The sequence below is a fragment of the Galeopterus variegatus genome, unplaced genomic scaffold, assembly GCF_000696425.1.
Source record: "Galeopterus variegatus unplaced genomic scaffold, G_variegatus-3.0.2 Scaffold525, whole genome shotgun sequence".
NCBI lineage: Eukaryota > Metazoa > Chordata > Mammalia > Dermoptera > Cynocephalidae > Galeopterus > Galeopterus variegatus.
In genome coordinates, this window is record NW_007726636.1 from 501,061 (window position 1) to 513,213 (window position 12,153).

At 52.2% G+C, this 12,153-nt stretch overlaps 1 protein-coding gene across 1 annotated transcript in view; it reads right to left on the reverse strand.

Moving 5' to 3' along the window:
• The window catches only part of VAC14 (Vac14 homolog (S. cerevisiae)), a 119,366-nt gene that overhangs the window by 33,272 nt on the left and 73,941 nt on the right, over positions 1–12,153 (reverse strand). The window contains exon 14 of the mRNA XM_008569718.1: positions 10,086–10,218. Within this exon, the coding sequence (XP_008567940.1) occupies positions 10,086–10,218 (133 nt within the window). The remainder of the gene's footprint in view (positions 1–10,085; positions 10,219–12,153) is intronic.

The following is a 12,153-nucleotide window of genomic DNA, read 5'->3' on the forward strand; positions in this document are numbered from 1 at the left end:
GAGAGAATGTTCATAACAGCATTATTCCTAACAGTGCCAAACTGAAAGTCCTAGTGTGGATCAAAAGCAGCCAAACTTCGTAAAACAGCACAAACTGTATGATTCAACTGAACTTTGTATAAGTTCAAAACCAGGTAGAAGGAACCTGCACCATTACAAGTCAGGATGGTGACAAGCTATTTGGGGGAGGTGGGTAGGAGTAGTCACAGGGAGGAGATGTGGAAGGAGCCTTGTGGTGCTGGAGATGCTCTATTTCTTGATCTGAGTGCTTGTTACACGGGTGTACACAACTGGGTGAAAGCTAACTGGGCTGTAGATCACTCATGATTTGTGCACTTTAATAGTAAGTGGTTTAAATCTACATTAAAAACTGGCATCATGGGCATTGAGGTACGAACAGAGGAAAGGCTGCCACACTACCCTGGTTGGGAGAAGAAAAGAAGACCTGTCTGGGGCACTGCCAGATCTGGGGTCCTGTTCCAGTGTGTGGAAATCAGGAGACATGGCTCGCGTCTCAGTTCTGTCCCTGCACGCCGTACGGAACAGCCACTGCCTCTCTCTGGGCTGGACAACATGGACTCTCCAGGTCCATCGGGCTGTGGATTCTGGGCTGGTGCTGGTACTGCTTTGCAGACAGGATAAGTGAATCCCATGGTGCTGGTACAGGACCAGCACTGGCCCTCTGAGCTGTGCGACAGTGCTCACAGTAGGTGCTTCCTGCACATGTATCACCATCCTGGCTATGGCTCTCCCTTCCCTACAATACAAGACTTCAGGCCTGGCAGGGGAAACCTCAGCTGTGGGGTCTTCAGATGGCTACACAGCACTCCTTCAGATCATGTTCTGACCCCACGGATCATATCCCAAGACTCTGGGGGAGGAAGGTGTGGGCAAGAGCTTTGGTGCTATGGAGCATTTAAAAGATACAGCAACAACAATGACAATGACAGTGACATACCCAAAGCCCACACTCTCCTGGGATTCACTTACCCTGTCTGAACTAGTGAACTTTTACAGAAAGTTCCATTATTCACTTCAGATCCCAAGAGCCATCCCAGTACCAGCCAGCCACCAAAAAAAGAGAATAAATAAATAAAATGAAGAGCCATTCCAGCCTGGGTTAAAAGAGGCATTTGGCCTGTCTAGCACCCTTGCCCATGGACTACACTACTTCACATGGGCTATGATTGCCACCTGAGGTGGAATTCAGTGCCCCGGCTTCCCCAGGCCAGGCCTCCAAAGGCCACCATTACCTTGGCTCCGAGACTGGAACTCTCCTTCCCTGTGGAAGGGGCAGCTGGCCTGGATGGACTTTCACAAACTGCACGTGATAGAAACCTTTCCGGGTATTTTTCTGTAGACCAGGTCCAGGGGTTCTGTGATTTTTGTGACTATCTGTTAAAAGAAATTGCTTGAGGAGTGCCTTGGGTTGAATGTCCCCCCAAAACTTAAACCCCACTGTAACTGTTGAGGGTGGGAAATCCTATCATGGAAATTGAAAGGGGGGGGCCTTGAGGAGGTGATTAGATTATAGGACCACGCCCTAGTGAATGGATTAAAAATAGGGGTCATGGGAGTGGTTCTGAGGGCTTTAAAAGGAGAGTGAATAAGATTACTCTCTCTGCTCCACTGTTTCACAATGTGATACCCCGATACCCTGTGTCACTGCCATTACCACCAAGACCCTCACCAGATGTGTTCCCTGCACTGTGGACTTCCAAGCCTCTGAAACTGTAAGCAGTACATTTTGTTTTCTTGTAATTTACCCAGTTTCAAGTATTTTGTTATAAGCAACAGAAATGGACTAATACAAGGGGAGAGAAGAGAGAATCACACAGGGGTCTCCAAGGACAGCCCAAAGAAACATGCAATGAAATGATACGAGGACAGTAGAAACATTCCACAATGGACGGACAAGATACACTCTACAGCTGCCTTTCTAGAATGGGTTTATTTTATTTTATTTTATTTTTTTTTGTCTTTTTCGTGACCGGTAAGGGGATCGCAACCCTTGGCGTGGTGTCACCCACACCGTGCCCAGCCAGTGAGCGCACAGGCCATTCCTATATAGGATCCGAACCCGCGGCAGAAGCGTCGCTGCGCTCCCAGCGCCGCACTCTCCCGAGTGTGCCACGGGCTCAGCCCTAGAATGAGTTTAAATGCACTTTAAAAACTAGGCACCCATCTGTCCGTCCTGGCTCAGATGCAGCCCTACCCAAGGAGGCCGGAGGATGAAAGATGACTCCTCGGGGCCAATTCAAACCTACTGCTATTTTTTTTTTTTCCCAAAGCCGCTACATTATGATCTACATTAGCTACTTGCTAATTAACCAAGCTGTCAGAGGTGCCAACGTCAAAACTTTCCAAGTGTCCTGGTATCATTAGGTAAAGTATAGACCATCAGTCAGATCCACAGAGTACTGCAGGTTTTATCTGGAGTAACCTCTCGAGCTTCAGAAAGAAATTCATTATCAAGTTCTCATCCCCTGAAAACAGTCGCTGACAGTCACCCTCCTCGCCCTGCTGGCTGCCTGAGCCACGGGCTGGGAGAGCTGATGCTTCTCAGGTATGTGGACTACGAAGCATGTGCTTTCTGTGGGAGGCTGGAAAGGGGCCAGGCAGGTGCCAGTATCCACCTGATGAAGTAGGTACAGAGGTGAGGGGCTTTCCCACCGATCTGCTGCCTGGTCCTTCCCTCCACCACTGGGGCTCCTGGAAACAGGGCGGTCGCTGGCTTAGTGGGAGGATGGCTGCCTGGGCTGTGGTGACAGGGTCATCCTGAAGGACACATGGCCTCCCCCTGCTAAGTTCACCTGGGATCTTAACCTCCCACAAGCCCTGCTCAAAGCGAGCGGCCCTTTGAAACATGGGGAAACTGCCCTTTGAAGCTCCTGCACTTCTCTGGCCTGTACTTCCTCCCCTCATACCCAGTCAGACCTAATTACTCCCAGCCTGGCCTAACAAGGCCCAACGCATGTGTTTTCCATTTTCCAGAAGAAAAGACGTCCCTTCTTCCAGGGAGTGCCTGTGTGTATGACACTGTGGGGAATGCTTGGGGGAGGCGGAGCAGAGCCAGTGCCCCCCCACCGCCACCCTTAGGTCAACAAGGAGCAAGAGGGACCATCTCAGGTGGTTCTGTGAGGTGCTGGGACACTAGTCCCTTTGCCACAGATTACGGGACAATGAAATGCGGACTGAGTCGGGCTCTCTGGGCTGCCTGAATTTTGCCCCTCACAAAGACATCTTTCTACCCTGGAAGGCATGACTCTTTTTCCCACAGGCAAGCTTTTCTGCATGTTGGACTGGGCCTCTTGAACCTCCCTGCCAGTCACATTTCTGCAGTCTCGTCTCCAATTAGGCCATCAGAAACCAAGAACTGGCTTTGCAAAATGGCTTCTGCTGCACCCTCCCCCGTCGGTGCGCATAGCAGCAAAAGCACCCCGCACTGGCCCTGGGGGAGAATGAGTGTGGAGAGCTCCAGAAGGTTCACCCAAGGAGCTGGGCAGACCTTAATTAAAGCCAGCAAGAAGAGAAGCTCTTCTGAGAGGGAAGTAAGAAATTCCTCAGAAGAATCCCTCCAGCCCTGTTCAGTGTCCTGCCTCCCTCCCCTTGCTTGGCTGGTGACCCAATCAACATGGCTATAACTAATAAAAAATCAAAACCTGTCTGCATTCTGGGTAGGTGATCAGGGCTTTTTCTAGCAGACAGACTCAGGTTGGCACGTGTTTGCCACGGCAATTTGTTTTTATTCTGAGCAAATGAATGCAACCCACTAGAGGGGTGAGAGGGAGAGGTGAGTGGGGCCTCTTTGAAGCTTCTTGTGTAAGCTGGTGGCCGGAGGCAAAGGATGCTTTTCTAAAATGCCATTTTAACCAGGGACACAGGTCTTGCCACTTTACTCCAATTTACCTTCCATTAGCTCCAGCACAATGGGCGTCTGGGGGCCTGGCCAATGCCCCCAGCAAGTAAGGTGACATGTACAAAGACTCACAGCGGGGGTGGGGTGGGGTGGGGAGTACCCGGTGCCCAACAGACTCCAGAGCCTGGAAGGCCTGGGGGATTACAGAGCGTGAGAAGGGGAGTGGGGCCTGGGAGGTGTTGGGCGGTGTGCACTGTCCCAGACACTGTGGTGATCTGGCCCCAGCTGAGGGCCCTGCCTCTCAGGGCAGAATATACATGGCCAGCAAAGTGGAATTTCCCAATTACAGCATGAAAGAGAGCTTCTTCTCTTGAGGCCCTCCCCACCAGTCCCCACAATTAAAAACGGGTCCAGTTTCTAGTGGCTGACCTGCCCCACCACCCACCTCAGTGGCCAGTCAACTCCCTACACCACCTACCCCTCTTCCAAACACAAGGGCTCTTATGCAAATCCAGGACACTGGGGGGTGGCAGCCTTAGCAGGGGCACATATTAGAGACTCCGAGCTTTTGCTGAATTGGAGAGGCTGCCATGCCTGTCTGTATCAGGGGTAAGAGGATGGCCAGAAAGAACTGGAAGCCTTATCACGGGCTTCTCTGGGTCGGGGTCCCAAGACGGCTTCCTCCTTTCCCACTTGGACCTGGGGCCCATCCTCTCCAAATGCCCCTGTCATCTTAGGAGAGCCCCTTGGGACCTCATCTACCACCAGCTGGGGTGGTTCGGTTGGAGCCCTCGGGTTCACAGCACACAGTCACTCAGTGGAAATGAAAGCACTCTCTGGCCAGTCCTCTTTGCCAGGCGGGGAGGAAGACGAGGGGAATATGCACAGCTGATGAAGCCAGAGGCCGCTGGCCAGAGGGCCCTGTTGGCAGGCAGAGTGGAGTGTCTTCAGACTCACTCACTTCCCAGCACAGAAGCAGGCCTTGTAAAGATCACAGCTGTTGGGTCACGCTGGAGTTCATATCACAGTTTATCAAAGAGGCTGCGTTTTCTCCCTCCCCTCCTTTTCTACTGAGTATAACTGGGCTGCTTCACGGGCAGACAAGGCCTGGGCTTGTTGGGCTTGCATTTGCATGGAGGGTGGGAAGGGGCCGGAGGAGGGCAACGCACACCGACACCTACTGCGAGCAGAGTTGTTTTAGCGGGGCTGGGCTGGGCCGGGCTGCTGGTGTTGCCCTGGGTGCTGGGGCTGCAGCCTGGTGCAGTGGAGCCAGCTCTTGGCACAGAAGGTCCAATTATTTCACCCTCTCGCTAGTCTCCTTTCCCTCCCCCAAGACCACCGTGGAAGGCAGAGGCCCTGTCAGGAGGCCGAACAACAGCCCCCCTTGATCAGCACAGCCAGCACTGGGGCTGGACCATGCACGATCTTACGTAACCCACACCACAAACGATGAGGCAGGCACTGTGATCATCTCAATTTCCCGGACAGAGCAGGAAGGGCTTGGGAACAGGTCACACAGTGAACAATGGGGGGAGCTGGGGTTTGAACCCAAGTCTGACACCTGAAGCTGCACTCTTCCTCCAGCTCCCAGTGTCTGTGGAGGCCCATCTGCCCCACTCCTGTGGAGTCCTGGGGAGGGGGATGTCAGGGGTGTAGGTGGGGTGCAGTGCCAGCATCCTCACAGCACCCTGCCCCACACATCTTCCCCCACTCTGTGGGCTTGGCCTCAATTCCCTGCAGCCAAGAGAGAAGCCTGGGGCTGGAGCAGGTCTCAGCAAGGCTGGCTGAGAGATCACGGTTCTGGAGCCATCGGCTTCCACAAGCTCAACATGCGTTTAAACTGTCACGTCCACCAGGAAAGGAGGCCACGTGGACACCGAGAGGATGGCCAACCCCTACCAGGCCTGGCTGGAGTTCGGGCATCCATGCCCACTCCCTCGACTCCCACATCAAGGTGTGGCCTGAGCAAGCCATGTGGGGAGAGAAACTGAACCAGGGTCCTGAGGGACATCATGCACCTTCCTCAATGCCAAGAACCCCAACAGATATTTGTCTTCAGGAACTCCGGACGCCTTTGTCCTTCCCCTGACAGCACTGCCCCTGGACCCAGAGCTGAGCACACTACACTTTTCACTTGTTGCCAGAAGAATCTCCTTCCCTTCTTTCTCAGGTTGAGAGGAGCAACTTATAGTTTGCTTTCAGCTAAAGGAGAGGGTTAGGAAAGTGTTTATCATGTTTGTGTCAGGCCTGTGGCTTCGCCCCAGCACTCTGCAGGTGCCACTATTGCGCCCCTCTTTAAAGCTGTCTGCGGAAGAGGAGGGGATGAAATGGGGCAGCAGGAGGGCAGGCTCATACCACCATGGACTCTCCCCCAGCAATCTCTGCTGGAGGCCCCACCCCCTGCACGACCAGGGGAAGTGGGGAGGAAACTACACGTCTGCAAGGTTCCTCCATGTCAGGTGCTGTGCTGTGTGCCTTGAAGCCCAGGATGGATGGCCCTAGGACTGTGACCCAGGGCTGTTCAGCAGCAGCCTGGCACACTGGCTTAGCAGACAGCACTTCCCCAGAGCCAGCCTTGGCCCTAGAAAGCTGAGCCAGGTGGCTGTCAGCAGTACTGTACCAACAGGGGCTGGGTGCTGCTTTGGGGGATGGCAGGCTGGACAAATGCGGCAAAGGATGAGGACAGGGCCAGCCCTCTGTGAAGTGCCCCGCTGCAAGGTTCCTTCTCTCCCAGCCAAGGGCTAAGAGACCTGCTGTGGCTGTGCTGGATGGGAGCAAGTGCTGGCCCGGAGGCCAGGCTCGATGCCCATTGAATGCCTAGTGTGGGCCACAGGGGATGTGAGCCCTGGAACAGGAACAGTGAGCAGCTGCCATGCTGGATATAGCCAGGGGCCCAGCTCTTGAGCCCTCTGAGAGCCAGGCCCCTGGTGGTCCTGGCCCAGGTGGTTCAGGGCCCCTGAGGGCACCAAGCTCGGCACTATCCCACAGCAGGGACAAAGTGGTGGCTGCTGAATTAGCAGAATGCAGGAGTTTGCAGCCCAGCTCCAACTAAGTGCAGTGGGCACGTTGCTTCCTCTCATTTGTGCTTCTGCAAATGAGGACGTCCATCAGCCCAGGATGCCCAGGTGATGCTGCACAGCAAGCGAAGCCTCACTGCCCTGGAGTCTGTAAGTGGGAACATGGCAGCAGCCTGGCCGCCCACTTCCGGAGCCTTACACTGTGTGGGTGGGGAAGGTGCCCAGGCATGCCCACATCACCTTTGCCCCTGCTCTGTGCAGTCTGGGGATGCTGGTTACCACCCCGAACCCCCCTTCCCCAAGCCTCTGATCGGGCATGTGAGTCTGAGGCAGGATTGAAAAACCCATTACAGCCTAATTCTCCAAAGAGGAAGCTAGCTACAAATTCCTTTTTCAAAGGCCTCTCTCTCTCCACTGTTCCCTGAAAGTCTTCCGGGCAAGGAGAGCTCATCAAGAGTGCTGACACCTCTGCAATTTGGAAAAGCACATCAAGTTAACTGTCAATCACACAGGAACATTCCACTGTCTTCCTGGTGGGGGTTCTCTTCCACCACATTCAGTCTCCACTTCAATCCCCTAACTGAAACTTGATGGGATGAAAAACTGGAAATCTTCCTCTTTTGGCCAATGAGGTTGAGAATCGATTTCTGTCTTTCAGTAACAGTGGTTCTCAACAGGGGAGATTTTGGTCCCCGGGGACATTTGGCAATTTTTGGAGACTTTTTTTTTTAAAAAAGATGGCCAATAAGGGGATCTTAATCCTTGACTTGGTGTTGTCAGCACCACACTCTCCCAAGTGAGCCAACCGGCCATCTGTATATAGGGATCTGAACCCATCTCCTTGGTGTTATCAGCACCACACTCTCCCAAGTGAGCCGTGGGCTGGCTCTTGGAGACATTTTGATTGTCCCAACTGGGGCAGGTGCTCTTGGCATCCAGTGGGTAGAGGCCAGGGATGCTGCTAAAATAAACACCCTACAGTGCACAGGACAGCCCCTGTCACAAAGAATTATCTGGCTCCAAATGCTAAGAGGGCTGAGGTTGAGAAACCCTGCTCTAGAAGAGCTCAGAGAAGCAAGAGGGTAGTGATGGCGCCCCATTGCCACAGGGACATTCTTTTGGAGGTCCAGACCATCAGAAGCCCCTTTGTCCCATTGTGGTCCTGCTACTCTGGCCAGGCAGGCCTGTTCCTTCCCACAACTCAATCCTTTGGCCCAGTCCCCGGCTGCCCTCAACTCCACTCAACCCTTGATCTGCCTCTGTTTCCCTCCCCCATGCAGGCAAGATTCTTGATCAAGCAGTCTGTCCTGCCCCTCTGTTTCCCTGTCTCCTACTCCTTTGACTCCCCCCGCAGCTGAGCAGGCTCCTGCAATGGCTCCCAGCAGACCCCTTCAGGCCTCATCTCCCCTCACTTCCTCCTGCCATTGCCCTTTTCCTGCCACTTCTTTCTGCCTGGCTGGACCTTCTTCTCAGCTTCCTTTTCTGGCTTCTCCTTCTTTCCCCAACCATTACATCCAGAGATCCTTAGGGCTTGGCCTCAGACCACTTTCCTTCTCACTGTCCCCTCTTACTCCCTAAGAATGAAAGCTCCACAAGGAGGGGCCGGCCTGTGGCTCACTCGGGAGAGTACGGTGCTGATAACACCAAGGCCACGGGTTCGGATCCCATATAGCGATGGCCGGTTATCTCACTTGGGAGAGCGTGGTGCTGACAACACCAAGTCAAGGGTTAAGATCCCCTTACCAGTCATCTTTGAAAAAAAAAAGAAAGCTCCACAAGGGCAGAAACATCTAGAACAGTACCTTGCAAAGAGTTGGTGTTGAGTAAATATCTGTTGAACGATGAATGAATGAATGAGTGAAATGAATGACTATGCCATCAATTTCTAGATGTGTTCCTTGGGCTCGGGCATTCCTTTTGTGAGCCAGGTGCAGCAAATGGCTTCTTCAACACCCTTCTTTTGATGTCCTCAAAGTAATTCCAACTCCAACATGTGACCTTCTCAGTCCCTGCTACTGTTCCAGGGCTCCCACCTCAGGGACTGGCACCACTGTCTACCCAGATGCTCAAACCACACACCTGGTTGTCATTCCCAGCTCCTTTCTCCTCACTCCCCCACAGTCAGTCATCAATCAACCCCACTGCTGGCCAACTCCTGAATCCTGCAGCTTCTTCCCAGCTCCCTAACAAGCTGCCACGGTCTCTCACAACCGGTCTCCAACACATCCCTCTTGGCCCCTCCAACCCATTCTCCCCCAGCAACACAGTACTTTTAATCTTTAAAATCAGAAATCTGGTCATATCATCCCCCGCTCAAGCCCGTTCAGTGGCTTCCCGCTGACCTCTGGTGAGGCCCCCAGTCCTTGGAACAGCTGCAAGGCTGAGCCCCTCTGCCCCTTGCCTTCTGGTTTACAGCACAATGAGCTCTCCGTGCTCTCTCCTGCCTTGAAGCTTTGTATAGGCTGGGCCCTCTGCTGGGAGTCTTGCCACCCCCAGCCCCCGGGACCACATTAGTCTAGTCTGCTCCCCAAGCACCCCAGACAACTTTAGTAACCTCATCACCCTAGAGGTTCTGACTTTACTGGTCAGAGGGAGGCCCAAGCATCTTGTTTTTTAAGCCTCTCCAGTGGTCTAACATTCAGGGCTGAGAATCACTGTTGTACAGCATCCAGGGCCATTTGGACTATTCTGGAAATCTCTTCCCTCTGGCTTTGTTGGGGAGCTTGGAGGAATCTGTGTCCCTGATCTGGCTTTCATTGTTGCCTGAAAGTGACAATAGACCACCCTTCTGATGACCCTGCTCCTTGGAGTTGAGTTGGAGTCAAAGGGCCAGACCCAGCCATTCTGCTGGCAATGATAGTTCTAGAGGTTTCAAGCCACTGGGCTGGTGCCCTGGATTGTCCAGGGCGAGGCTCACACAACTCAAGCACCTGGCTCCACCAACCCTGGCCAAATCCTGTGCTGGTGGCTGGTCCCCAGAGCACAGGCCAGTGTCATGTTCTACAATGGCATTTAATAAGAAAATATTTTACCTTAAGGGAGAAGAGTATCTCGACAGGCAAAAAATTAATTCAGTTGTTTTGTAAACTGTCAACACTGACCTGCCTCTTGCCAATAGCACCAGCAGCCCGGGAAGAAGGGATAAGCCCCTTCATTTGAGAACAGACACAAAGGTCAGGTAAAGAAGGAGAGAGGAGGCTGTGGCTCACCTGATGATGAAAGGGCCTCTGACCTCCAGGAGCCTCCGTTCGCTGCTGAACCTCTTGAGAAGATTGATCATGAACTTGTAGAAGTAGGAATTCATGACGGGAGTGGAAGGAGAACACTCTAAGCCTCTGGTACCTGCAGGGAAAGGGACAGAGCCAGGATTTATTCTGATTGTGTGTCCACATGGTGATGAGACCCATACAGAATATGAATAGTTGTGAATGTCAAAAAGGTGTGTGGGGTTCTGTGTGCAAAAAGGTGATGGGAAATCGCCAATCAAGGATCACGGACCGACGGAGTAAAAGCAAGGCCTGTATGCGTATGTACGAGCAAATGCGTGTGACGTTGCTTCTGCAAAGAATCCATTTATGGGCCGGCCCGTGGCTCACTCGGGAGAGTGTGGTGCTGATAACACCAAGGCCACGGGTTCGGATCCCATAGAGGGATGGCCGGTTACCTCACTGGGTGAGTGTGGTGCTGACAACACCAAGTCAAGGGTTAAGATCCTCGAACCAGTCACCTTAAAAAAAAAAATCCATTTACCTGTCCGCTCCTCCATCCAACCTCAAGCCACTGAGTGAACTTCTCTCATGTGTAAGACCCTGCTAGGTGGTATAATTTTTTTTAAAAACAAATTTCTACTCATTATCCCAATAAACTAAATACATTTGGGGTTTACTTCGGCCAGTCAAAGACAAACAAGGGCTGGCCAGTTAGCTTAGTTTTTTGGAGTGCAGTGTTGATGACACCAAGGTCAAGGTTTTGGATCCCCGTACTGGCCAGTTTTGTCTTTTTTCGTGACCGGTAACAGGATCGCAACCCTCGGTGTTGCGCCCGTACCGCGACCGGCAACGGGATCGCAACCCTCGGTGTTGCGCCCGCACCGCGCTCAACCAGTGAGCGGACCGGTCTCGGACTGGTCTCTATATGGGATCCGAACCCTCGGTGGGAGCGCTGCTGTGCTCCCAAGCGCCGCACTCTACCAAGTGCGCCACTGGGCCGGCCCGGCACATGATCTTTTAATGGTCAACAAAACCGACAAACCCAGCAAAAGCTAAACTCCTTCTCCAATGTTACTTGAGGAAAAATAAATTATTAAAGGGCCGAGCCCGTGGCGCACTCGGGAGAGTGCAGCGCTGGGAGCGCAGCAGCGCTCCCGCCACGGGTTCGGATCCTATATAAGGATGACCAGTGCGCTCACAGTGCTCACTGGTTGAGCGCGGTGTGGCTGGTCTCAAAAAGGACAAAAAAAAATAAATAAATAAAGATAACGAACACTGACAAAATGTTACAAAGTGTTTTCATCTTCACCCATGGTTTTGAAATCAAACGTTCTTTCTTCATCATCTTCAGGAAAAAATGCTTTTAGGGTAGTGCTCTGAAAACTTTCAGAGTCTTGAGCTGGCTTTATAACCAGAAGCAAAAGCAACATCTCTCTATATGTCCCAGTTGAAAAAACACTGAGGGCCAGACACCCCCACCCCTTCCAGTCCATCCCCACACACGTGCCCCTCTGTAAAGCTTCTCAGGCCGAGGGGACAGGGAAGGACCAAGGGGATGCTCGGATGGTCCTGACATAGTGTATTTACACACCCTTGGAACCCTGCCCTCCCCCTTTCCTTTCTAACACATGCTGACCTCAACAGCACTGCTGGAAAGAGGTGATGGGGACAGTAGGAATCCTCACTCAGTCTGCCCAAGACATTAACAGGACGTCTTTGTTAAAATAACAGCTTTATTGAGATATAATCCATACACCATAAAGTTTGCCCTTTTAAAGTGTACAATTCAGTGGTTTTCAGAATATTCATTAAGCCGTGCATCAATCACCACTAATTCCAGAACATTTTTATCACCCCCAAAAGAAATCCCATACCCATCCGCAGTTGTCCCCCATTTCCCCCTCTTCCAGTCCCTGGAAACCACTAATTGACTTTCTGTTTCTGTGGATTTGCTTATTCTGGACATTTCATATAAATGGAATCATACAGTATGTGGCTTCTTTCACTTAGCATATTTTCAAGGTTCATCTATCTTAGCATATTTTCAAAGTTCATCTATGTTGTAGTA